The sequence below is a fragment of the Lytechinus pictus genome, unplaced genomic scaffold (genome assembly GCF_037042905.1).
Source record: "Lytechinus pictus isolate F3 Inbred unplaced genomic scaffold, Lp3.0 scaffold_20, whole genome shotgun sequence".
Taxonomy (NCBI): domain Eukaryota; kingdom Metazoa; phylum Echinodermata; class Echinoidea; order Temnopleuroida; family Toxopneustidae; genus Lytechinus; species Lytechinus pictus.
Window position 1 is genome coordinate 10,380,325 of NW_026974141.1, and position 27,704 is coordinate 10,408,028.

General features: G+C 35.7%; 1 protein-coding gene across 1 annotated transcript; it reads left to right on the plus strand.

Annotated features, from left to right (window-relative positions):
* Positions 1-27,704, plus strand: LOC129282847 (uncharacterized). Its single transcript, XM_064115184.1, has 8 exons — positions 1-34; positions 299-403; positions 1,349-1,543; positions 23,434-23,634; positions 24,463-24,657; positions 25,222-25,419; positions 26,017-26,149; positions 27,464-27,704. Exons 1-8 carry the CDS (start codon positions 1-3, stop codon positions 27,633-27,635), a joined length of 1,233 nt encoding a protein of 410 aa, XP_063971254.1. The 3' UTR covers positions 27,636-27,704.

Genomic DNA, 27,704 nt, shown 5'->3' on the forward strand with positions numbered 1-27,704 from the left:
ATGGGAATCTGGGATGCCATTTGGGTTGGTAACGGTGAGTGACTAAAACCATAACGTGAAAATGTAATGCAACCCAATCCAACAAAAAAAAAAAAAAATGTAATGCAGGAAGTTACATGTATAATTATACTGCATAGTGTAGGGTATTATATTATCCCCGATCCACGGGAATACCCATGTCATTCCTTCGTTTATTCTATTCAGTTTATTTATTTTCTAATGTTATTTCTGTGTTGAAACATGCGATTTTTCTTTATATTTCACGAACCCCTACTTATTTTGCTTACACCCTTTATAGGAGCTATCAATTGCAGCGCTCCATACATTCCTCACGATGCATCGGTGGAACGTCTTCGTCTCAACTATGCATTTGGTGACAGAATTAATGTGACATGTGATGCAAGTGATGAATACTTTACTCTTCAATGTCATAACAAAGGCTTGTGGAGCGGACCCGTCGTTTCCTGTCCAAGGTCCAACGTAACAATACCCGCTGCAGGTACTCTTGATTTATTTACCCCTTTTCATCAGCATTTCTTTCCTATTGCACTTTCTATTAACATCGTTGGCTTTTGTCTCACATTGTTATCATTAATTTGCTAATCAGAGTTATTATCATTAATATTATTGTTATTATTTTTATTATTACAACATTATTATTATTATCATTGTTGTTGGTGGTGTTATTGTAATAACTACTTTTTCTGCCGTAATGTTCTAGTGTTGTTTGTATCAATATCATCATCATCCTCATCATCATCATTATCTACATAATTGTAATTATCAACATCATTCTTATTTTGATCACTATATTTACAATTCATTCGCATTTAAAGAGTGTGGCCTGAATTTTCAGTGAGCTAAGTCCAGGGTTGGGACTTTGGGATTTTAGTATCGTTATAATTACTATTATTATTATGATTATTATTAGTAGTAGTAGTATTGCTGTTGTTATTATCATTAATATTAGTAGTAGTAATGTTTTCATTATTATCATCATTAGTGTTATCATTATTTTATCACCATAATTATTATCATTATTATTATTATCTGTATTATCATTATTATTACTATCATTATTACTGGTATTAAGATTAAGTGATGCAAGATAACATTATAATTCTTTAGCTTTGCTTACTACACTTCCTATGCAATCCTAAATTAAAAATTCGGTGTTTTTTCTTCTTCTTCTTTTTTCCTGGGGGTTTTCTGTTTTTCCCCCTTTTTTCTTTTATTTTCTGTTTGTGTAAGTGCGATTTCGAAAAAATGTTGAAAAATAACATTCTCAATCATTTTCAATCAATCTGGCTTTTGGAATTATAGCACCCGTTTAATGATTTCGTTGCAGTAACCGCCCATCGCCACGCCTACTGCAGTGCCCCAGCCGTACCACCTAACTCAACCAATCAGAACCCACGTCTCTCATACAAAGAAGGTGACAATATCAACGTAACATGTAACGAGGGTTCTGGATGGTACCCTTTGGAATGTTCTGACGGAATATGGATCGGACAGAATAGTGTCTGCCCAAAGCCCACCATAGGTAATTACATATTGACATATCACAGTCTACATTATATCGTATAATTTATTAGGTATATTCATAGGAAAAATATCTTTATGTCTTAAAGGTATTGGCATCTCATGAAACCACTGGGATCGGTTTTCCCTTTTCTTTTTACCCGATGAATTTAAATATAAAGATATAATACATATAATAATGATAATGATAAAACTTGTATAGCGCACTTTACATCTTGATTAGATGCTGAAGCTGCTTCAGGGAAGAACAACAACTAAAACAATTTACATGTAATACATGTTTGAATAATAAGTCGATGTCTATCAAAAAACACTTTTACATGTAGGCAGGTATGTTTTCAGGCTGCTCCTGAAGGTGGTCACCGAAGTCTGGGTTTTCAAACTCTGTGGAAGAGAATTCTACAGGTCTGTAATGTATATCAAATGTAAAACAAATATAAATAAAACAAAATTTTCTTTATCAAATTGGATACGGTGAGCAAAATGGTGGGACCTCTTTAAAATATACCAGCTCGTACGACACGACATTCGAGCTTAATTGCGCTTACTCCTTCCTAATCTCCAAATCTACACAGTCATCATCTACAACATCCCAAAATATTCGTCGGATGTCACAAACCAGGTGAGACGTTAAATGTTTAATGACGAAATTTAGTTAACGCAGAAAACAGAATCAAAATTACTTACGTAACTCCCTTGAAGCTATCCGCAATAGATTCGGCCGTGTAATCCACTCAAGTCCTTTTTTTTGGGGGGTGCTAGTAGGGGGTTTGCAGGAAAATGTTCCATATAACCTAAAAAACACCGATAAATATACGTTGAGGATGCAATTTTAGTAATCACACCCCCTCCAAGAAGACGACAAAAAACCAGTAGCCGAAAGATTTTATCCCTTTGATTTTAAATATTTCGGTTTGTCTAATGTCAGAGAAATCGCCTATAGTTTCGAGCAAATGTTTATAGACAACTTGTTTCACCTCGGATATTCGCCCGCAGGTATACCGTCGCCCTCTACCTGAAAAACCCAACTGCATTCACCCTAGGGTGAAGCGTGACGTTTCCCGTGAGCGGCATGATATGTAATGCCATTCCCTTCGTTAGTCACATGATCTGTGTAGTTTTATTGTGAAAATATTCACGTAGCACCTCATTTTTGTAGCAAGGATCATTGTATGTTGTTTTACTGTGAGTGTCCACGTTTTACAGGCATACAGAAAAAATGATATTGAGAGGCAGTGCAGTAAATTGATCTTGGAGCGCAACTTGATATTTGTGTCTTTCCAGATTTTGCCGATACAGTTGCTGATTAAGCCATTTTTACTAAGATCTCAGATCTTCAACCAGTGCCCTTTTTGGGGTTAGTGGGGTACTGATGTAAGTTTTAAAAGGAAAAAAGGAAAGGTTTCCACTACAAAATGGAAGTCAAATCGGTCCCGAGAAATTTGAAAAGCGGGGAAAGTGTTTTCACCTCAAAACGGAGGTCAAATTGGTCACAAGAAATTTGGAAAGGCCCAAAAAAAAGTTTTACTACATATAATGAAGGGAATCTCATTACATTTTTTTTTTAATATTTACACATATTCAAGAATACCTGGGGATGCTTCCTATATATTGATAATGGATCATTCATATTTGAAGGACTTACTTCCTCTCATGCTGTCCCATTTATTGTTGGGCATTCTATATGCTGTGGATGCTTTATTTACTTGTGTTAGTTACTAAGCTGACGAGTTGACCTTCTCCCCATCAAGTCCGTCAATGTCATGCGCAAATCTCATATCATAATTTGTCTTCCTCCAATGAATACTGTACCTATGTGATCTTGAATTGCATTTTCCATTATCCTCTCCAAGAAGAGAAGAGTGGGTGAAAGAAGGCATCCCTGGTACACACCAATTGTTGTGCGGAACCAGTCACTTTTACTTCCCTGTAAGAATACAGTACGCATGGCGCTATCATACGTCTGCTGGAGATCATTCGGATAATATTGGAATTAATGTTGTTCTTGATTAAATGTGCAATGTTAAATTTTCTGAAAAAATGACATTCACTCAAAAAAAATGTACTGAATTGCGTTGTTTGTTTGACATGTGTTTTAGTGTTTGTGTTTTATAGAAATCAATTGCTCTATTAACACTTAATTAGTTCAAAATATCGTAAGACTGAATGCTTGTTGTCTTAAAGGGCTATAATGAAAAGGGAGGGGGCGTGGACGGTAAAGGTCAATACGTCAAGTGGCAGTTAGCGTGCACTGTACTTTTACAGGAATCTGTACTCCTAGACTTTGATACAAAATATTTCAAGAGCATATATGATAATGGTAGCAAACCTAGTAGGATCTCTATTTACATCACAACACGCTCAGTATGACTAAGATGTGTCTTTTATTCAGGATTTTGATAAACCAGAATCAACACATTTTGCATCTCAGCCAAATATCAAATCTTCGTCGAATGCCACAAACCAGGTGAGACGTTTGAAATAACGAATATAAAATGGACGAACAACTAAAGAAAAAAAAGGGGGGCTGAAATGTGAAGAAAAAAAATTATGGCAAGCCTGATTTACTGGGGGAAAATAATACTCACATTCCTATTAAAGACTGTTTATTTTGACTCTATGCGATATCCGATATTTTTTTTTTTTGAAACCTTTTTACGTCAAAATGCCAAAGAGGTTGGAGGAGTATGTGTAAGCAATTATACGACACTATCGTCGCTACCATTTTTGTCATGAAAATGACATTAAAATATGAATGTATCCATTTTATGTTAAATGAAATAATAGTGGTTCAATTACGTAGTGAAATGCAGCCATTTTAAAACTCGTTAATGATAAAGTTGCATTTGTTCTTCAAAAGGGCAATTAATAAGGAAAAACAATATTTTGAATAATTTCATTAATCCCTAGAGAGGATGGGGGTTATTAAAATGCTGCAAGATGGAGGAAAATTTCCTCACGCACAAAACTATTGAATATAATTTGTTCAACTTTTATTGAAATATCAGTTAAGCCAACAATAAAATTTCCGTTGGTTCGAAGTAAATACATTTCATACCTCGGCTCGACCACTATGGCAAAAGTGTACAATTGCGCTAACGAAATCGTCGACCACAAAGCTGCCGGTTTTCTACAATGCAAACCCCATATCAAACATTCGTCGGATGCCTAAAACCAGGTGATGCGCTGTATAATTTAATATAATTAGGGTTGGATGTGTTGTTTTATTCACGATATTAGGTCGGAAAATACCGAGATTATTTCGTTATGTAAAATTTTACAAATCGTGATACGTAATAGTTTTATTTCCATTTTTAATTGTTACTTTTTTATGCAGCTTCATCAAGAATGGTATTGTCATAATGATTGTCAAAGGCCCTGTCACGAGACGATTAACAAAGAAATATCCCCCTTATTATATAAGATCTGATTTTAAACCTGTCAGGAAATTACTAAGACAAAATAGAATAGGTGGCTATCATTGTTGTTATAAAAAATTGCCATCTTGCACATCTGGCTCAAGCTATGGTAAATGTAAAATTCATAAGTTGAAATCAGGGGCGGAACCAGCTTTCGCCAAAGGAGGGGGGGGGGGGGACAATACATTTTCATGCATATTTTTTCCGATCGGCTGTTAAAAGCTGATATTATTGTTATCGTTTTGAGGTTGTAGTCCTTACTAAAGACTTACGGGTTATCATAATCTTAGATTCATTCTTACACACAAGCTAGGAAAGTATTTTTTTTCATAAGGCCAAATAAAATAATGCGAGCTAAATACGAACTTAATTATTGGGGTATTTTTGCATTTAAACTGAATATTTCAATTAAACGATTGATGCCAGAGTAAAGCAGGAGCTGAACCAAAAACTTAGACATACTAACTACTAAGCACTTTTGGTAATTATGAACAGAGTGGGTATTTAAGTAAACATCTAATGCGAGGGCAAAGCGCGAGTTGAAAATTTGTGATACTGCGACCAAAAACTGGACATTCTAAGCACTTTATGTAGCCATGAACAAAATGAGCATCTATTAGAACAATTGATTCCAGCAAGAAGCGCAAGCTGAAAATGGTGGACATTCTGACCTAAAATTTGGACATTATAAGTACTTTGGATAATCATGAATAAGGTAGGCATCTACCTAAACATTTGAAGCAAGAGCGAAGCGCGAGCTTAAAATGTTTGATATTTTGACCTAAGATTTGATCATTCTAAGCAATGTTTGTAATCATGAATAAGATGCGTACCTAACCAAACATTACTTATTCGATATTGCAAATATGGACATAGTATAATATGTAAACAAAGGATTTTGACCGTAATGATTCCAACTTCTACATTATTCTTTACGATATCGTAGATACTTCGGTTCCCCAAAAATGATTCCCTCTTTTGGTAAAGGGTCTTTAAACTAATGTCCAAAATTTGTAAGCTTATCCTTCAAAATATACCAACTGTGTTTTAGTAAGGCATTTATATGTTAACTTCCACTTAAACTTTGGGATTTTTTTGAGGGAGGTACGAAAAATATTTTAATTTCAATAAACTTTTTTTTCTCTTGGGTTAGGTATTGTTTTTGTTTTGTTTTCTTACAGTAATGTGATTTATGACACTTTTTTACTTTATTTGTATATTGATTTAAGATATGAATATGGATCATCTTCAGAAATGCAAATCTTGCAACAGCTTTGGAATCTTAAAAAGGGACACACACATAAAATTAGAATTATTCTTGAATCCAATTATAATTATTTTGACCCCTCCCCCTCCAAAAAAGATATACTAGTAACAATAAATTCGTGGCACAATAAAAACAATAATAATTAGACATTTTTGATATTGTTAAAGAACAAGCGCCATCAGCACCCTCCCACTGCCTTGCACAGGCCACTGTAATTACCTCTGCCGGTACCATCCCCAATAGTGGAACACTTGATATCCTAATTATATATTTTTTTTAATGAAGAAAGTCCTTTGCTTACACATATCAAAAGGTCCGTCATGCGAGTCCGTCCGTCTAATGCATTACAAAGTCAGAAAAACCAATGTGACCAAATTCAGAATAAAGGTTTCCTTTCGGTTGACATGGTTACCGACAATCCCAGCACCTACACTCTCAACAGGTTTTATGATTTTTAAAGACCTATAAACGAACATCCTCTATTATGCTTGCATGTTCGAAATGAGTTACTTTGTGCTGGCGAGTCTAAAAAATCATCCCTGCTTATTCATTAATTCAACTCTTTGATTGACACATCACAGCCCGAAATTTGAAACTTAGTGCCATATGTAATGAACTTTATAGTCAGAGACGTTGCAATTTTCGAACTTAAACCGAGCAAGGGCTGATGGTGATGTTACAGGTCGGTCCCAGACGTAAATATTGAGATATGCTTGAGACACGTCTGTCAAAATTGCATAGCGCGCACCCCCCCCCCCCCCACACACACACACTCGCGCTTCTCCATGCCTTCCCAATTGCTTGCCAATTTAGTACATCACCTCTCGCAGTATGACTGGCTGACTAGTAACTGTAGCTTTTCACACCCCCGAGGCTGCTCTTCCCGTACCCTAACAAAAAATACCAAGTATTCTTTGGATGTCACAAACCAGGTGAGGAGTAATTTGAAGGAAAAAAACACGAGCAAACAGGTGGCTACCCCTCTAAATATGCGAATAACTTGGATCATTCATTTTAAAGCTTTCACGGACAGTGGTCTCATGTCAAAGTTTTGTAGGTTCAAAGATTGATTAATAACCAGCTGTAATTACATACATATATGTTGCACTAACGAGTGGTGGGGATGAATCATGGGAGGGGTGGTGGTGAAAGTTAACACGCTGAACCAATCGTGGTTGTTCTAAAATTGTTAAAATTTGAAGGGTTATCTCCCCCTCCCCAAAGTTGGTGGCAATGATATTGCAATTCTATGTCATAATATTAAGTTCGACATTAATGGTGTTTTCTAAGATATCAATATCATGGTGTGATAGGAAAACACTTGTGTCATCAGCAAATAAATTCAATGTGTTTGATACCAAACAAATATCATTAATATAAATCAGAAATAATAATGGACCCAATATAGAACCTTGCGGTACACCGCACCTCATAATAATGATGATAATACAATATTCAAGATTATACTGACCCGCATTCATGTTTTCATGACAGTTGATCGTTTCGATTCTTTTCACTTTCCTGATGTCAGTATTAGCCAATCCATCAAAGATTCAATCTTATTCATCCATAGAGACTCTCTCCAATCCTTTTGCTGTCACGGGCTACTTTCAAAGTCAATGATGAAGGTTTTGTTCCATCCTTCACCTTTTGTGTTGATAAGTTGCTCAACTTAAGTTAAATGATACTTAGTTCAATCCGAAGCTCTTCCCAAAACTGATAACTATTTAACTTGGAGTGATATTGACTGATCTAGGTTTAAACACAATTCATCAATATGTAGAAGAAAAATGAAGCCTCACAAAAAATATAAGATACATGTTAATTTCAGCGCGATCACTATGACAATTGTGTACAATTTTGCTTTTAACGAACGTAACACATGCATCGATTATGCACGTATGATACAATGTCAAACACATACCAAGCATTCGTTAGATGCCACAAACCAGGTGAGATTGATCAAACTCTCGAAAAAGATATGAATATGCTTTAATTTATACAAGGTTCAATGATGGGTTACATACTTCTAATGTAATATGAATTACTGTCTACGTGATTCTACGTGATTCTACGGAACGGTTTCTGTTCAAAGATTCAAAATCTAAGTCAGGCTTTAGGTAATGTAATACTCATAATTTGTATTAAAGTTTCAATTTTGAAAACAATAATTCATACTTGCAAACTTTGAGCAATATTCAGCAGGGTTTATATTTACCGTTTTCCAAAATTGCTGCTCCTCAAACCAAACATCCTGTGATGAATTAGCTACGTGCTTGTACTCTGCCGAGTTTTCAATTAAAAATGAGCTTACGAAAAAGGAAGGAAGTAAATATAAACGAATGGTGGGTGGATGTGCTTACCGATCATTTCTTTACTAGATAATCAGTCACGGAAAGAAAGTACATTATCAACAGGATCAATTACAAATATTCCAGAACCTGCCTATTGTATTACGGCGGCAAAGGAGAACAACCAATGCCAGAGCTGCATTTGTTTGTCTAACATCCAACTCTCAAACGCGTTCAGCCGGCTAAAGCATCATATTTCGATATACACTTGAAGATTTGATCAACACTTTACCTGTCTACGCAGCTATTAATATCTCATTAATAACCAAGGAAGTTAAATCATTTACAAGAACATAACTTTCATGTTTTTTTATGGACGGGAAGATAACATACTAGTATGCATTTAGTTCCCATGCAATGGTACTTACAGAAATATATTTCATGGGGTCGAGGGCCGGCAAGGGGTGTGGGGTAGACTGTGACTCGTATAATTATGACTAGTTCTACTACTGATATTACTACTACTACTTATTTATTAGTCAATTAATTAAGTTATTTATTTATTAACCTCCTCAAATAAGGACAAATGATCATTTTTCTCTCGCCTCGAAGTAATAAAGGACAAGAAAATAAATATTTACATTCCCCCTAAAGATTTTCCTTCAAGAAAGAAAGGAATCGGCAAAATTGAACAACCCAGAAACAATCAGATCTACCCTTATTTGCTCTAATCATTAAACTCTGAAAAAAAAATTATTACTTTTATTTAAAGTGATTATTTTCTCTGCACATTATTAGGCAAGTTAATTCAATGATCAATGAAATAGTCAATTAACGTCAAGCGGCCAGATTGCAGTTCAAATGAACTGGTGAACTGTTCTGTCTTCAATGATGCAAGATAACTCGAATATCAATGAAAGAGCCAATCAACGTCAAAACGGTCAAAAGGCCGTTGGAATGAACTGTTCTGTTTTCAATGATGTCTGCATACACACTCCAAGTAAGCTATCTATTAACTTCTTCATCAAATTGGATACGGTGAGCAGAATGGTGGGATCTCTTTCAAATATACCAACTCGTACGACATGACATTCGTGCTCAATTGTGCTTACTCCTTCCTAATCTCCAAATCTACACAGTCATCATCTACAACATCCCAAAATATTCGTCGGATGTCACAAACCAGGTGAGACATTAAATGTTTAATGACGAAATGTAGTTAACGCAGAAAACAGAATCAAAATTACTTACGCAACTCCCTTGAAGCTATCCGCAATAGATTCGGCCGTGTAATCCACTCGAGTTTTTTTTTTTTTTTTTTTTTTTTTTTTGGGGGGGGTTAAAGGGAAATGTTCCATATAACCTCAAAGAGACCAATAAATGTACGTCGAGGATGCAATTTTTAGTAAATCACACCCCCTCCGAGAAGACAAAAAAAATAGTATCCGAAGAATTTACTTCCTGCAATTTTAAATGTGTCGGTTTGTCTATTGCTAAGTGGCCAGCCCATTGTCATAGAAATATCATATAGTTTCGAGCGAATGTTTCTAGACTACTTGTTTGACCGAAGAACGTGCGGGTTATTATCCTCGGGTATTCGCCCGCATGTATACCGTCTCCCTTTACCCGCAAACCCACCCGCATTTACCCTAGGGTGAAGCGTGACGTTTCCCGTGAGCGGCATGATATGAAATGCCCCGTCCCTTCGTTAGTCACATGATCTGTGTAGTTTTATCGTGAGAATATTCCCGTAGCATCTCATTTCAGTAGCAAGGATCATTGTATGTTGTTTTACTGTGAGTGTCCACGTTTAACAGGAATACAGAAAAATGAGTGAGAGACAGTGCAATAAATTGATCTTGGAGTGCAACGCGATATTTTTGTCTTTCCGGATAATTTTCAGTTTTGCCGATACAGTTCTTGATTGAGCCATTTTTACTAAGATCTCAGACTTTCAACCAGTGCCTTTTTTGGGGGTTGGTGGGGTGCTGATGTAAGTTTGAAAAGCCAAAAAGAAAAGGTTTTCACTTAAATGGAAGTCAAATCGGTCCCGAGAAATTTGAAAAGCGGGGAAAAGTGTTTTCACCTCAAAATGGAGGTCAAATTTGTCATAAGAAATTTGAAAGGCCAAAAAAGGTTTTACTACATATAATGAAGGGAATCTCATTACATTTTTGTTCAATATTTACACATATTCAAGAATACCTGGGGATGCTTCCTATATATGGATATGGAGAATGATACACGCAGTACCCCCAACGATTTTTTTTTCCTTCCCAGGGCCATGCCTTCAACCTTCGTCTGTGATATAGTCCAGTCAATCTAGCCAGAATAGGGGGGTAACCCACCACTAATTGCAACACGAGATATTCCACTGAAATGCTTTCCAGGAAGGTCCCCGTAACAACATACTAAAAGTCCCAAGAAATCCAAGTAGTGGAAATTTATGAAATTTGCATATTATGCAAATTAGCCATGAAAAATTAGAAAAAGAAGGGAAATAGTCCAAAGATTACAAATTAAATGTCCAAAACAATTTAATTTGAATGGAAATTCATGATAAATAACTGAATTCAATGTTTTTAATCAAAAGTGCAAAAATTTCTACCTCATTTACATATTATGCAAATAAGCATCCTTATATGGAAAAAATGTCAAAATATTGTGATTTTTCTCATATAGACTGCTTGAAAACATTTCATTAATGTTGACATTAATATGCTACTATATCACTAAGCATGATAATTCATCACAATGCCTGAAAATTAATTTGCATATTATGCAAATTAGCCATTTTAAAAAAAAAGAAAATGAGGAAATTATTCCAAAGATTACTTAAATTAAATGTCCACAGCAAGTAATTTTGAACAAAAGTTCATGATGAATAAATAAGTTCAATGTCTTTATTTAAGAAAGCTAGCTAATCTGCCTCATTTGCATATTATGCAAATAAGTAACCTTATATGGAAAATGTCAAGAAATTTTGATTTTTATCACATTGACTGCAGTGAAAACATTTCAGTTTTTCAAATTAATATGCTGCTATCACTAAGCATTCAAATCTATCCTAATATGATTTATATTCAAGGAAAAATACTGGAAATATATTCTTTGCTTCCTAAGCGTTAGTCTGACAAGATGATGGGATTGGCAAGAACAAAGCACAGTGTTTGAATTGGTGCGTAGTTTGTTAGAGTTGACAACCCTTTCATATATGGTTGGGAACGACTTAGACTTTCTTGAAATTTCACCGCATAAACATGATAAAAGGAGGCCAGGAAAAGCAAACTTATGGCAGGTAAGATCTGATGAGTAGTCTCATTAAGAAGTGCAGCAGAGATTCCGTCTGGCCTAGTAGCTTCATGCAGGTTGTTTTCTTTAACAATTTATTCAGTAGTCTGGCTACACCTGCTTGACTAAACAATATGTTATCTGGCCATATCTGGGTCAGGACTGGGTCCCAGGACTTCAGCGTCATCATCATCATGATCAGTGGTGAATACTAAGACTAAAAATCTTTGCCTTCCTTTAATAATGATATTCCAATGTAGTCATAGCTATTGATATTAAGGGCTCCCAACATGCTAATTGTTACAGCCTGGATCATTGTCAACCCGGTCAACAAATTATGTATTATAGGCTTGTCTACAAACCCTCTTATGGTCCTCTTTAATGCATTGTAGCAATTCTGAGCTTTACCTTACTGATGCTTTTGGAGCTCTAAAATGTGCAAGCCTTCCTAGCCTTTCTCTAAAACTCTTGACATCTTCCGACACAACTTATGTCCATTGTTTCATTGAGGCAACTTGTGTCGGAAGAAGACATGGTTGACGGTGTGTTCTTGTTAAAGTCCTCTTGATTGGCATACAGTCTCCTATGCTCGACTTGTCGGATTTCAGTACAGAGAGTTGTATGACTGTACAAAGTACATCTGCATGACACTATTAACGTGATTAAAGTCAGCATTCCTCCAGAAGAACATCCTTAGTCGTACCATAAAATGTTTATTCCTCTGGATAACCTCACAGTATACCCATGAGTAGCACATTGTGGCAAATAAATCCTGGAAGTGGTACACACTGTGTAATCAATGTTGGATGGTATTTGATGGTGATGTTAAGGATGTTCCATTATGTTGTGTCCTCTTGTTGGAAAGGCAATAATCTGGCTTAGTCCTCCATCTGGTTTGTTCATTGTCTCACTGAGGAATTTCTGTTTATCATAAATATCAGGACTTACTTAGAAACTATAGCTTTAATATTTGGAGATGGATGCCATAGGAGATTTATCAAAGAGGAATGAACAGAACATGGATGCTTCATCATGAAGCAGCAACTGGATTCAGCAAGAACGTCTAATCTCGATTCCTGTATCTGAGAAAGATGCCTATAATGCACTTTAGGCCTTCATCATGAATTTATGGCTTTCATGTCGCTCGTATAGGCAAATGCCCATTGTTACTCTTATTAAGCATGCCCAGAGATCTTGTGATCAAAGCAAGTACTCATATTCACCACCAAGACAAGTGATGATGATGATGGGTTCTTGTAAACGCCGGTATCCGCCACAGCTGGGCGCTCATGGCGCTTGCTCAAAAATAGGAAATATCTCACAAATTTCAATGTCTTCAAACAGTGCTTAGGATCATCATTCAGTTCAAGTACTGTCCTAGTAATGCTACAAGTGAGTTATTCTTGTATTGGGATAATGTTGGAGTGGGGAACAGAAAGGTCTTCAGGTAAGACTCAAAAGTTGATTGGGTCTCTGCTCTCCTGATAAATTGGGGAAGGCTATTCCACAACTTTGGTCCAGAGATGTAGAAGGCTCTGTCACCCCAGGTTGTGTGGCTGAGAGATTCCCTCAGCAATGCTTGAGCTGCTGATCTGAGACTGCGTGTTGGTCTATGCTGAGATAAGAGCTCTGAGATGTAGGGTGGAGATTTATCGTTAAACGCTTTAAATACAAGGACCCCAAGTTGATAAGCTAATGGTGTGCTACAACATGGACCTATAACAATAGGTCCATGGCTACAAAGACCAAATATTCGAAGCTACTGGGCTTTTATTTGTACGGGTGTGACATCTTGTGCTGATCACTTGGCAATCCAGGAGTTGCTAGCGTGGACTATACTCGCAAGAAACGCAAAGTCTCTACAAAGTCAAGAAGAGAGCAAGACTTGGATGGAAATAATGAAGCATTCAAGCAGTGGGATCTATGTAGAATGGACTCATCATTGTACAATATGAGTGGGGTAACTGCTCATGACAAAAGTCAACATCAACCAAGCAAGAAGTGTAGGGAAGGTCATCATGGTTAATACACATAATCTATATGGAATTTTAGAGGAAAGTATCACTTATGTGTTCCTTGAATATTTATTAAATGTCGGATGCTTATTTGCATAATATGTAAATTACACTTCGGATATTAAGCTGATTATTAATGTATTTGCCATTCTTAGTGATCACATCATATTGATCCAGACTGAAATGTTTTCATAACTGTTTTTGTGAGAAAAATCAAAATTTCTGGATTTTTTTCCATATAAAGATGCTCATATATGCAAATGAGGTAGATTTATTTACGATTTTTTATTTAAAAAATAAATAAATTTGTAAAACTTATCATGGGCTTCAGTTCAATTCGTATTGATTTCTGCACTTGATTTCCAATATTTTGATTATTTTCCTTATTTGTAATTTATTATGGCTAATTTGCATAAAATGCAAATTTTGTGATTTTCCTATATGATTGTATATTTAAGGACCTTTAATATGGTGTTTAGGAAACCTTCCTGTAAGGTATTGCCATATTTCAATATCAATAGATAAAATACTTGCAATTTTTGAGGGATGTATCACCAGAGTGTTTTCTTGAATATTTATAACATGTTAGATACTTTTATTTGCATAATATGCAAATTACACTACAGACACTAAGCTAAATACAAATGTATTCAACGTCCTTAGTGATAGCAGCATGTAAATTCCAACATTAATGAAATTTTCAAGCAGATAATGAGAGAAAAATCACAATACCTTTACATTTTTCCATATAAGGATGCTTATTTGCATATTATGCAAATGAGGTAGATTTTTTTGCACGTTTGACAAAAAACATTGAATACAGTTATTTATCATGAATTCTCGCTCAAATTGAATTGTTTTGGACACTCAATTTGTAATCTTTGGGCTATTTTCCTTATTTTTCTAACTTTTTATGGCTAATTTGCATAATATGCAAATTTCATAAATTTCCACTGCTTGGATTTCTTGGGACTTTTAGTATGTTGTTTAGGGGACCTTCCTTGAAAGCATTGCAGTGGAATATCTCGTGTTGCAATTAGTGGTGGGTCAAACCCTATATTGACTGGACTAATAATGGATCATTCATATTTGAAGGACTTACTTCCTCTCATGCTGTCCCATTGATTGTTGGGCATTCCATATGCTGTGGATGCTTTATTTACTTGTGTTAGTTACTAAGCTGACGAGTTGACCTTCTCCCCATCAAGTCCGTCAATGTCATGCGCAAATCTCATATCATAATTTGTCTTCCTCCAATGAATACTGTACCTACGTGATCTTGAATCGCATTTAACATTATCCTCTCCAAGAAGAGTAGGGTGGGTGCAAAGAGACATCCCTGGCACACACCAATTGTTGTGCGGAACCAGTCACTTTTACTTCCATGTAAGAATACAGTACGCATGGCGCTATCATACGTCTGCTGGAGATCATTCGGATAATATTGGAATTAATGTTGTTCTTGATTAAATGTGCAATGTTAAATTTTCTGAAAAAATGGCATTCTCTCAAAAAAAATGTACTGAATTGCGTTGTTTGTTTGACATGTGTTTTAGTGTTTGTGTTTTATAGAAATCAATTGCTCTATTAACACTTAATTAGTTCAAAATATCGTAAGACTGAATGCTTGTTGTCTTAAAGGGCTATAATGAAAAGGGAGGGGGCGTGGACGGTAAAGGTCAATACGTCAAGTGGCAGTTAGCGTGCACTGTACTTTTACAGGAATCTGTACTCCTAGACTTTGATACAAAATATTTCAAGAGCATATATGATAATGGTAGCAAACCTAGTAGGATCTCTATTTACATCACAACACGCTCAGTATGACTAAGATGTGTCTTTTATTCAGTATTTTGATAAACCAGAATCAACACATTTTGCATCTCAGCCAAATATCAAATCTTCGTCGAATGCCACAAACCAGGTGAGACGTTTGAAATAACGAATATAAAATGGATGAACAACTAAAGAAAGAAACAAAACAGTTCGCTGAAATGTGGGGAAAAAATAATGGCAAGCCTGATTACTGGGGGTAAATAATAATCACATTCCTATTAAAGACTGTTTCTTTTGACTCTACGCTATATCCGATACTTTGTTGTTGTTTTTTAACCATGTAACGTCAAAATGCCAAAGAGGTTGGAGGAGTATGAGTAAGCAATAATACGACACTAATGTCGCTACCATTTTTGTCATGAAAATGGCATTAAAACATGAATGTATCCATTTTATGTTAAATGGAATAATAGTGGTTCAATTACGCAGTGAGAATGCAGCCATGTTAAAACTCGTTAATTGTAAAGTTGCATTTTATTCTTCAAAAGGGCAATGAATAAGGAAAAGAAATAAAATGCTGCAAGATGGAGGAAAATTTCCTCACGCACGTAATTACTGAATAGAGTTTGTTTAACCTTTATCAAAATATTAGTTAAGCCCATGATAAAATTCCCGTTGGTTCGAAGAAAATACATTTCATACCTCAGCTCGACCACTATGACAAAAATGTACGATTGCGCTTACGAAATCGTCGACCACAAAGCTGCCGGTTTTCTACAATGCAAACTTTATATCAAACATTCGTCGGATGCCTAAAACCAGGTGATGCGCTGTAGAATTTAATACAATTAGGGTTGGATGTGTTGTTTTATTCACGATATTAGGTTGGAAAATACCGAGATTCGTTATGTAAAATTAAAAAAGATAGTGCAACGTTATAGTTTTCTTTCAAACTTTCATTGTTACTTTTTAATGCAGCTTCATCAAGAATGTTATTGTTATAATGTTTGTCAAAGGCCCTTTGACGAGACGATTAACAAAGAAATATCCCCCAAATTATGTAGGGTCTGATTCTAAACCTGTCAGGACATTAATAAGACAAAATTGAATAGGTTGCTATCATTAAACAGTAATTGCCATCTTGCGCATTTTGCTCAAGCTATGGTAAATTAAAAATTCATTGGTTGAAATCAAGGGCGGAACCGGCTTTCGCAAATAGGGGGGGGGGGCGGAACAAATATTTTCAAATATATTTTTTTTCCGATCGGCCGTTAAAAGCTGATATTAATGTTGTTGTTTTTGAGGTTGGAGTCCTTACTAAAGACTAACGGGTTATCATAATCTTAGCTTTATTCTTATACACAATCTTGGGAAGATTTTTTTTCCATAAGGCCAAAAAAAATGATGCAAGCTAAACACGAACTGAATTATTGGGGTATTTTCTAATTTAAACCTGAAAATTTTAATTACACGATTGATGCCAGAGAAAAGCAGGAGCTGAACCAAAAACTTAGACGTGCTAAGCCCCTTTGATAATTATGAAGAGGATGGGTATTGGAATAAAAATTTAATGCGATGGCGAAGCGCGAGTGGAAAATTTGTGGTATTCCGACCAAAAACTGGACATTCTAAGCGCTTTATGTAGCCATGAACAAGATGGGTATCTATCTGAACAATTGATGCGAGCGAGAAGTGCAAGCTGAAAATAGTGGACATTCTGACCTAAGACTTGGACATTATACGTACTTTTGATAATCATGAATAAGGTGGCCATCTTCTTAATCATTTGACGCAAGAGCAAAGCGCGAGCTCAAGATTTTTGATATTTTGACCTAAGATTTGGTCATTCTAAGCAAAGTTTGTAATCATGAATAAGGTGCGTACCTAACCAAATAATACTTATTCGATATTGCAAATATGGACATAGTATAACATGATACCATCCTCTTTCGTACTTCGATTCCAACAAATAATTCCTTCTTTCGGTAAAGGGTCTTTAAATGTCCAAAATGTTTAAGCTTATCCTTCAAAATATACCAACTGTGTATCAGTAAGACATTTGTATGTTAACTTCCACTTGAACTTGAGGGGCAAGAAAAATATTTAATTTTCAATAACTTTTTTTTATCTTGGGTTGGGTATTGCTTTTCTTTTATTTTCTTTTAAAAATGTGATTTATGACAATTTTTCACTTTATTTGTAAATTCATTCAAGATGTGAATATAGATAATCATCAGATATGCAAACCTTACAAGAGCTTTGTAGTCTGAAATAGGGACACGCACACATAAAATTAAAACTATTTCTAAATTCGATCGTAATTGTTTTACCCCCTCCCCTCCAACAAAGATAGAAGTAACAATGAATTAGTGGCACATTAATAAAAAAAACTGTTAGACAATCTTTTAGATACTGATAAAAAAATACGCGCCGTCAGCACCATCCCTACTGCCTTGTACAGGCCTCTGTAATCACAACTGCTGGTACTATTCCCAAGAGTGGTACACTTGATATCCTAATTGTATAAAAATGACAAGAAAGTCATTTAATTACACATATCAAAAGGTCCGCCATGCGAGTCCGTCGGTCTAATGCATTACAAAGTCAAAACAACCAATGTGACCAAACTCGGAATCAAGGTTCCCTTTCAGTTGACGAGGTTATCGACAATCCCAGCTCTATTCGAAGTCAGTTACTTTGTGCTGGCGAGTATAAAAAATCACCCCTCCTTGTTCATTAATTCAACTCTTTGATTGACACAACACAGCCTGAAATTTGAAACGTAGTGCCATACTGTATGTAATGACCTTTGGCATAGACATTGCAATTTTCGAACTTAAACCGAGCAAGGGCTGATGGTGACGTTACAGGTCGGTCCCAGACGTAAATAATGAGATATGCTTGAGACACGTCTGTCAAAATTGCATAGCGCGCACCCCCCCCCCACACACACACACACACTCGCGCTTCTCCATGCCTTCCCAATTGCTTGCCAATTTAGTACATCACCTCTCGCAGTATGACTAGCTGACTAGCAACTGTAGCTTTTCACACCCCCGAGGCTGCTCTTCCCGTACCCTAACAAAAAATACCAAGTATTCTTCGGATGTCACAAACCAGGTGAGGAGTAATTTGAAGAAAAAAACCAGGAGCAAACAGGTGGCTATATACCCCTCTAAATATGCGAATATCTTGGATCATTCATTTTAAAGCTTTCACGGACAGTGGTCTTATGTCAAAGTTTTGTAGGTTCAAAGATTGATTAATAACCAGCTGTAATTACATACATATATGTTGCACTGACGAGCGGGGGGGGGGGGGTTGGTGGTGAAAGTTAACACGCTGAACCAATCGTGGTTGTTCTAAAATTGTTAGAATTTGAAGGGTTATCTCTCCCTCCCCTAAGTTGAAAGCAATGATATTGCAATTCTATGTCATAATATTGTATTTTATTATTATTACTATTATTATCACTATTATTAGTAGTATTAGTACTATTATCAGTAATATTATTATTATTATTATTATTACGTTTTTCTTGCGTAGTTCTTGGTACTTGGGAATTGATCGAGGTTGGGTTTAAAAATCCTGTCTCGAGTAAATTGCGCATTGTCCACATGTATTAATATTATACTTTCCCAACATTAGGAAATGATACATTATTGTTCCTTGCCTCTTTACTGCCACATAAATAATGATAATACAATCTTCAAGATTATACTGACCTGCAGTCATGTTTTCATGACAGTGGATCGTTTCGATTCTTTTCACTTTCCTGATGTCAGTATTAGCCAATCCATCAAAGATTCAATCTTATTCATCCATAGAGACTCTCTCCAATCCTTTTGCTGTCACGGGCTACTTTCAAAATCAATGATGAGGGTTTTGTTCCATCCTTCACCTTCTGTGTTGATAAGTTGCTCAACTTAAGTTAAATGATACTTAGTTCAATCCGAAGCTCTTCCCCAAACTGATAACTATTTAACTTGGAGTAATATTGACTGATCTAGGTTTGGAGACAATTCATCAATATGTAGAAGAAAAATGAAGCCTTACAAAAAATATAAGATACATGTAAATTTCAGCCCGATCACTATGACAATTGTGTACAATTTTGCTTTTAACGAACGCAACACATGCATCGATTATGCACGTATGATACAATGTCAAACATATACCAAGCATTCGTTAGATGCCACAAACCAGGTGAGATTGATCAAACTCTTGAAAAAGATATGAATATGCTTTAATTTATACAAGGTTCGATGATGGGTTAAATACTATTAATGTAATATGAATTACTGTCTACTTGATTCTACGGAACGGTTTCTGTTCAAAGATTCAAAATCTAAGTCAGGCTTTAGGTAAGGTAATAATCATAATTTTTATTAAAGTTTCAATTTCGGCAAAAAAATCATGCTTACAAACTTTGAGCAATATTCAGTAAGGTTTATAATTACCGTTTTCCAAAATTGCTGCTCCTCAAACCAAACAGTCTGTGATTAATTAGCTACGTGCTTGTACTCTGCCGAGTTTTCAATTAAAAATGAGCTTACGAAAAAGGAAGGAAGTCAATATAATCGAATGGTGGGTGGATGTGCTTACCGATCATTTCTTTACTAGATAATCAGTCACGGAAAAAAGTACTTTATCAACATGATCAATTACAAATATTCTAGAACCTGCCTATTGTATTACGGCGGCAAAGGAGAACAACCAATGCCAGAGCTGCATTTGTTTGTCTAACATCCAACTCTCAAACGCGTTTAGCCGGCTAAAGCATCATATTTCCATATACACTTGAAGATTTAATTAACACTTTACCTGTCTACGCAGCTATTAATATCTCATCAATAACCAAGGATATAAAATAATTTACAAGAGCTTAACTCGCCTGCTTTCTTATTGAGTTCCCATGCAATGTTACTTTATAGAAATATATTTCATGGGGTGGAGGGCCGGCGAGGGATGTGTGGGCGGTGTAGCACGTGACTCGTATAATTATGACTAGTTCTACTACTGCTATTATTACTTTTTTTCTTCTTCTCCCCCTGCGACCATTCCTCCTCCTCATCCAACTTCTACTACTTCTACTACCACTATTTTTGCTGACACAATTCTGCTACTACTACTTCTACCACCATCACCACCACCACCGCCACTACTACCACCAGCTCTACTACCACTACTACTACCACTTTTACTTCAACCACTTCTACTACTACTACCATCCATTATCTTGGGTCCGCATGTTCATTTCTTATAATGAGGTTGATACTACTTCTGCTACTACCACAACTTCTACTGCTTAATACCACGACTGCATTTTACCACCACAACTCCTGATACTATCAATGTTGTTACTACTAATACTACTACCAATGCAAGTACTTACCATTATCCCCCCACACACACCCACCCTCACCCTCTCACACACACACCCTCACACACACTACTAGTCAATGTTAGATAATTCTTCATATGGTCTGCTACAATGACGTGATCAATATACATGTTATTGAAGAAGAACTCTTTATTTCACATTTGTATTATTTTCTAATTAAAAACAAACTTCATAGATACTAATAAAGTTTAACATTTATTTTGTTTGCAGATATAATCCGAGTCGGGGGTATTAAAGAAGCGAGAAAGAAAATGATCACCAATGTCGCTTGATTGACCCCCTTTATATTACGAGTACTTTATTATTGTTTAGTTATTAACATATATTGTAAATCAACCATTGGAATTGGGACAGGAGGCTTCATGCCACAGTAATTCAGTTAACTGTTTCTGTCCCTGGTGTTACAATGGTTGATATTTCTTATTTTGTATTATTTATACTGAAACATATTTTTGTATTATTATTTTGCAGAATTAATAATACTAATAATAATAATAAATACTTGGATGAAAAAAATATACAAAGAAAAGTATCTAAAAAAAATGGTTTATCTAAAATTGATCGATATTATTCAATTCATTTCACTGAAAACATGCAAGCTCATTAACTATGACCATGGTGTAGAGTTGCCCTATTATTTCGGAACTCCAGGAATCTGAATACCAAGCATTGAACTAGTACCACAAACCAGGGTCCCCTAAAACAAAGTTTTGCGATTGATCGTACGCTTGATTTTAACGATTGATTGTACATTGTAGTCAATGGAATCAATCGTAGAAAATTATTCTACGACCATTGCTAAATTTTGTGTTACCATGTACGGGCCCCAGGTGAGACGTCTGGTTGATATTTGCGCACAATGCAGATAATGATCGCCAATTTTCTGGCGAGAGGTTTATCTACCATTTACCACTCTCAACCAGGGTGTAATAAATGGGTTCCCGGTTGAAAGGAACCACTTATATGCTTTAGCACCAAAAAGAGTGATCTTGATTGCTGTTTAAACAATGCAGCACTTTTCGAGTAGCGGAATCCGGGTTTAGAACAGAATCCGTGTTATCGTATAATTTTTTTTCGAATTTCCATCAAGAGCGAGATTTACTTGTCGCGTCACATGTAGGATTTTCACGAGTGTAACTTCCTAGTCCTACATGAAAAGTGAAACTATCCTACATTTAATTTGTGTTCATTTTCTTTTATTCACTAAATACGTAGTCGTACAATCCTTTCATCACTTCCTTTTATTTGTCAGATGTTTACCCCTCTTACAGAGCAATTGTATGTGCAGTAAGTGGATTATATATATTTAGCAAAATACCTCAAGGTAGGATGAGTATCACCACCCCAACTGTATTTGCCCTTAAATCAATTATAGAAGAGGCAATTTTAGATTTTGTCCCCCCCCCCACCTAAAGCTATATGTCAATGGATGAAGTTACGTTTGTGTCACCTTGACACAATTATATTAATGTACTTAAAGTAACCCTTGACCTTAGCCTTTTCCCCTTTTAAATCGGCTGGTATGAGGACAAAATATAAAACATACTCTCATGCAGTGGGTTTACATGTAACCATGTGTTATAATGACATGAGGTTTATGTAGGGGGTGAGTTATTGCGGCAAGGGAGCGAAGTGAACAGGCAGGAGGTTTTCGTGCGAACAAAACTTAACTCATCAAACTGCTTTAACATTTTAATGCCATTCTTCATTGAAGTTTTGTAGCCTGTGTACGGTATATCCCCATCCATGACTTCTTGTAAAATGTGCGTTGGATATACATGTAGTGTTTGTGTAGTATGTTGTAATGTGTATGAATGTTATCAACTAATTGTTGGTTTTGTTAAATCTTAATTGCCGGGTTCTCCACCATGCCATGAGCAGGGAGGATAATAATTCAGATGATGATCAATCAAAATAAATATAATAAAGATATTGTTCAGACGCTTAATGAAGACATTTGTATATAGCGGAAACTGACCATGTCATTAATTACCTGATTTAAAAATTGTAATAAAATAATAAATACTTCAGAAATTCTCAGAGTTTGATGAAAAAAAAGTGAAAGTACAATTTAGTCAGCCAACTCTCCGAGGGTAGGTCTCTTTATGATCAGTAATTAAAAGTTCTAAATAAAGGGAATCTGGGATGCCATTTGGGTTGGTAACGGTGAGTGACTAAAACCATAACGTGAAAATGTAATGCAAGCCAATGCAACAAAAAGAAGAAAATGTAATGCAGGAAGTTACATGTATAATTATACTGCATAGTGTACGGCATTATATTATCCCCGATCCACGGGAATACCCATGTCATTCCCTCGTTTATTCTATTCAGTTTATTTATTTTCTAATGTTATTTCTGTGTTGAAACATGCGATTTTTCTTTATATTTCACGAACCCCTACTTATTTTGTTTACACCCTTTATAGGAGCTATCAATTGCAGCGCTCCATACATTCCTCACGATGCATCGGTGGAACATCTTCGTCTCAACTATGCATTTGGTGACAGAATTAATGTGACATGTGATGCAAGTGATGAATACTTTACTCTTCAATGTCATAACAAAGGCTTGTGGAGCGGACCCGTCGTTTCCTGTCCAAGGTCCAACGTAACAATACCCGCTGCAGGTACTCTTGATTTATTTACCCCTTTTCATCAGCATTTCTTTCCTATTGCATTTTCTGTTAACATCATTGGCTTTAGTTTCAAATTGTTATCATTAATTTCTGATGATCAGAATTACTCTCGTTAATATTATTTTTATTATTTTATTTTTACATTATCATTGTTTTTGCTACTGTCGGTGGTAGTGTTATTGTGATTACTACCTCTCGTGCTGGAGGCCTTATATGTAATTATCCTCATCATCACCATCTTCGTAATTGTAATTATCAACATATATACTCTTTTTGCTTACTAGATGTACAATGTATTGACATTTAATGAGTGTGACCTGAATCATTAATGATCTAGGTCCACGGTTGGAACTCTGGAATTATATTATCATTATGATTATTGTCATTATTATGAGTATTATCATTATTATTAGTTGTAGTAGTATTGCTGATGTTGTTGTTTTTGTTATCATTATTATTAGTAGTAATATTATCATTATTAGTGTAATCATTATTTTATCACCATAATTAATATTTTCATTATATTATTATTACTGTTATTAAGATAGATTCAGTAAGTAATGTATTATAACATTGAAAAAAAGTGAGTTTTGCTTACAATAATTCCCTTGCAATCCTATTAGGAGCTGTTATTGCTCCTTAGTACCAAGTTCTGTGTTTTTCTGTTATTTTTTCTTTCTTTTATTTTATTTTCTTTCCTTTCCTTTTCTTTTTGTGTATGTGTATTTTCGAAAACATGTTTGAAAAGTAACATCCTCAATCATTTTAAAGCAATCTGGCTTCTGTAATTATAGCACCCGTTTAATGATTTCGTTGCAGTAACCGTCCATCGCCACGCCTACTGCAGTGCCCCAGCCGTACCACCTCACTCAACCAATCAGAACACACGTCTCTCATACAAAGAAGGTGACAATATCAACGTAACATGTAACGAGGGTTCTGGATGGTACCCTTTGGAATGTTCTGACGGAATATGGATCGGACAGAATATTGTCTGCCCAAAGCCCACCATAGGTAATTACATATTGACATATCACAGTCTACATGATATCGTATAATATATTAGGTATATTCATAGGAAAAATATCTTTATGTTTTAAAGGTATTGGCATCTCATGAAACCACTGGGATCGGTTTTCCCTTTTCTTTTTACCCGATGAATTTAAATATAAAGATATAATACATATAATAATGATAATGATAAGACTTGTATAGCGCACTTTACATCTTGATTAGATGCTGAAGCTGCTTCAGGGAAGAACAACAACTAAAACAATTTACATATAATACACGTTTGAACAATAAGTCGATGTCTGTCAATAAACACTCTTACATGTAAGGCAGGTATGTTTTCAGGTTGCTCCTGAAGGTGGTCACCGAAGTCTAGGTTTTCAAACTCTGTGGAAGAGAATTCTACAGGTCTGTAATGTATATCAAATGTAAAACAAATATAAATTAAAAAAATAGAAATTCATAAATACCTAGGCTACTTCTTGTGATTAGCTCGAAGTTAATTCGAGGACCCATTTTCTGAATTATTTATTTATTCGTAATTTTTGGCTGTTCTACGATCAACAGACTGCAACCAACCAATCATACCCGCCGTTTCATCGCTGGGCACCTACAGGTCTCATTACAAGGTCGACGAGGTGGTTAACATCACATGTCAAACATCCCTTGATTCCATTCTTTGGGAATGCCAAAAAGATGGTCAGTGGCGCGGACCAGAGATTCGCTGCCCCGTCTCTCAACCTATATCATCCGGTGATGCTGCAGGTGTGTATGGGCATACTTTCCACACTGATCATACTAAAGTATTTGCAGCATTTTACATGTATGTATGAGACAAAAAGCAAGTCGATGAAATTGATGTGTAATATTGCCAATGGATAATAAATGCAAATTTATCAACAGTCATCCATAGTAACTGGTAAGCAACACAATATTCTTCAAAATATAGCACAGTAGCCTTTATTCTATCCAAACTTATGATTTCAATTTAATGTCATAGAAAATATGTAATATTTTTACAATGTAAGGAATATTCATCCTGAAAGTCGCCCCTCCAGCTCCTGCCGAATTGAATTGAAATAAAAAGAAAGAGTTCGTGCAGTTGGCATGCTTGATATAAAGTAAACAAGGAAAATGGTGAAGAAGGGCAGTTTTCGACAGTGTGGTACTTTTGTCAATCTCCAATTTGTCCTGAATGAAAAATCCGCCAAATTGCCCTGACGCTCTAAAACGGTTTAGGGAAATGGCCAAGTTGTTTAAAAAAGAAATGAAACATTATTGCGTAACAAACGTTCACCTGTTCATGAACAAAATGTGAATTACATTGTGACATGAAAATCCTTCTTGCCAATTTCTATGCAGGGAGAGTTGGAGAAAAGCCTGTAGAAAAGTGGCACGGACGAGATTTGATAACTACTGGTCTCCTAGTAGCAGCAGTGATAATGTTTGTCCTAGTACTGATGTCCATGGTGGCCTTCTCCATATCTTTCAAAGGGTAAGAAGAACGCCCCCCTTTCATACATGTTTGTGCGCATCATGATCTGCGCATATTTTACTCTCTGCGCGCTGACGTCACAATGGATGTGTTGTTTTATGAAGATAATTAACTGGAATTAGTCAATGGACCGGTTTTTTTTAATACCTCTACAATTTCAAAATACTTTACTCGGCAGTGCTCCAAAGTATGACAAATATGACCCCGAAGTTGAATAAATGGTAGAGTGGTTTGGATATTTCCCCTGCATACATATCAGGCATTTGGCGCGTTTAAAAAATGCATTTGCTCTAATAAAATTGCTGATAGTTTGAAAACAAGCACATGAAACCCCTATTGCTTAACATTTACACCTATCAGGTATACCTTCCTCTACAACCTTGCAAAATTTGGTGACAATGACATGGGTTTTGGATAAAGTGCAGCATTTATTGTACTTCTCAATTTTTTTTCAATTTCACATTTTTTTAGACTGGGTTTTCCATTATCTTTCACACCATCTGACCATATTTAAGAACTGACAGTGCTGTTGGACTTTAAACAGCAAACACATAGCGATATAAATAGATTCTTCATCTTAAGTATTATTTTCTACTGTACATTGCGAAATTTAATGAAATTGTCACGGATTTTGACTGAGTAATAGAGGTTTAAACTCGTTTTGATCTCGTGGGGTCTAAACATTCCTTATCTTTTTTAATGCACAGTTCTTATGACCATCCATTTTGGGTGAACTTTAAAGCTCTATAGCAAAAGATCAAGCACATGGACCCATGTTAATTTCTGTATTTTTTTAATATTCAGGTGCTAAAGTATCTACGAGCGAAGTTTTGTAAAAATTACATGGATTTTACTTTAAACTGTGGAACGCCCTTATGTATGGCTGTGTATAGCAAAAACGAGTGAAATTCCAAGTAATTCCAAGAAATTCCAAGTTGGAAAATATTCTTTACATAACTCCTTTCTGTTAATCTGCATAATGTTCACTTTTATCACCCTCATGCATTTTATTTTTGTTTTAAAAACAAATGTTAACTTTCCTTCCAGATTAGTAGTTAACAACGCAAAGGCCATTTGGTATCTGAATGAACTAACTTCACCAACTTTTCGTGCAACATTGTAATTCCCCGTTCTTTTTAGTTGCATTTTCAGCTCTCAATTATACTATCATGCGCCCCATCTCTTGACCAATTCGGAAAATGGCTTTATGGTCACATTAATGTTATCAGTAATTCACAATATGCAGTTAATTATTTCTTACACTGTACATATTCATCAAGATATGAAGCTTTTTTGCAAACGTCTTAATTACAGGTGGCACTCGGGATCAGCCAAAGATGATAAAAACGCCGACCGAGGACCACTCCCGGATGTTCCTGGAGGATACGCGGACTATCTTGTAGGAGAAAAGTCTCTGTACACCGAACCATACTTAAAACCAAGCAGCATTCCACATGGATATGAGACCTACGAAAAGCCAATGTAATTGACGATACTATTATGTTGTAAGAAACTAGAAACCGGAATCTTCGATCAGGAAAGTTGAAATGTTGAA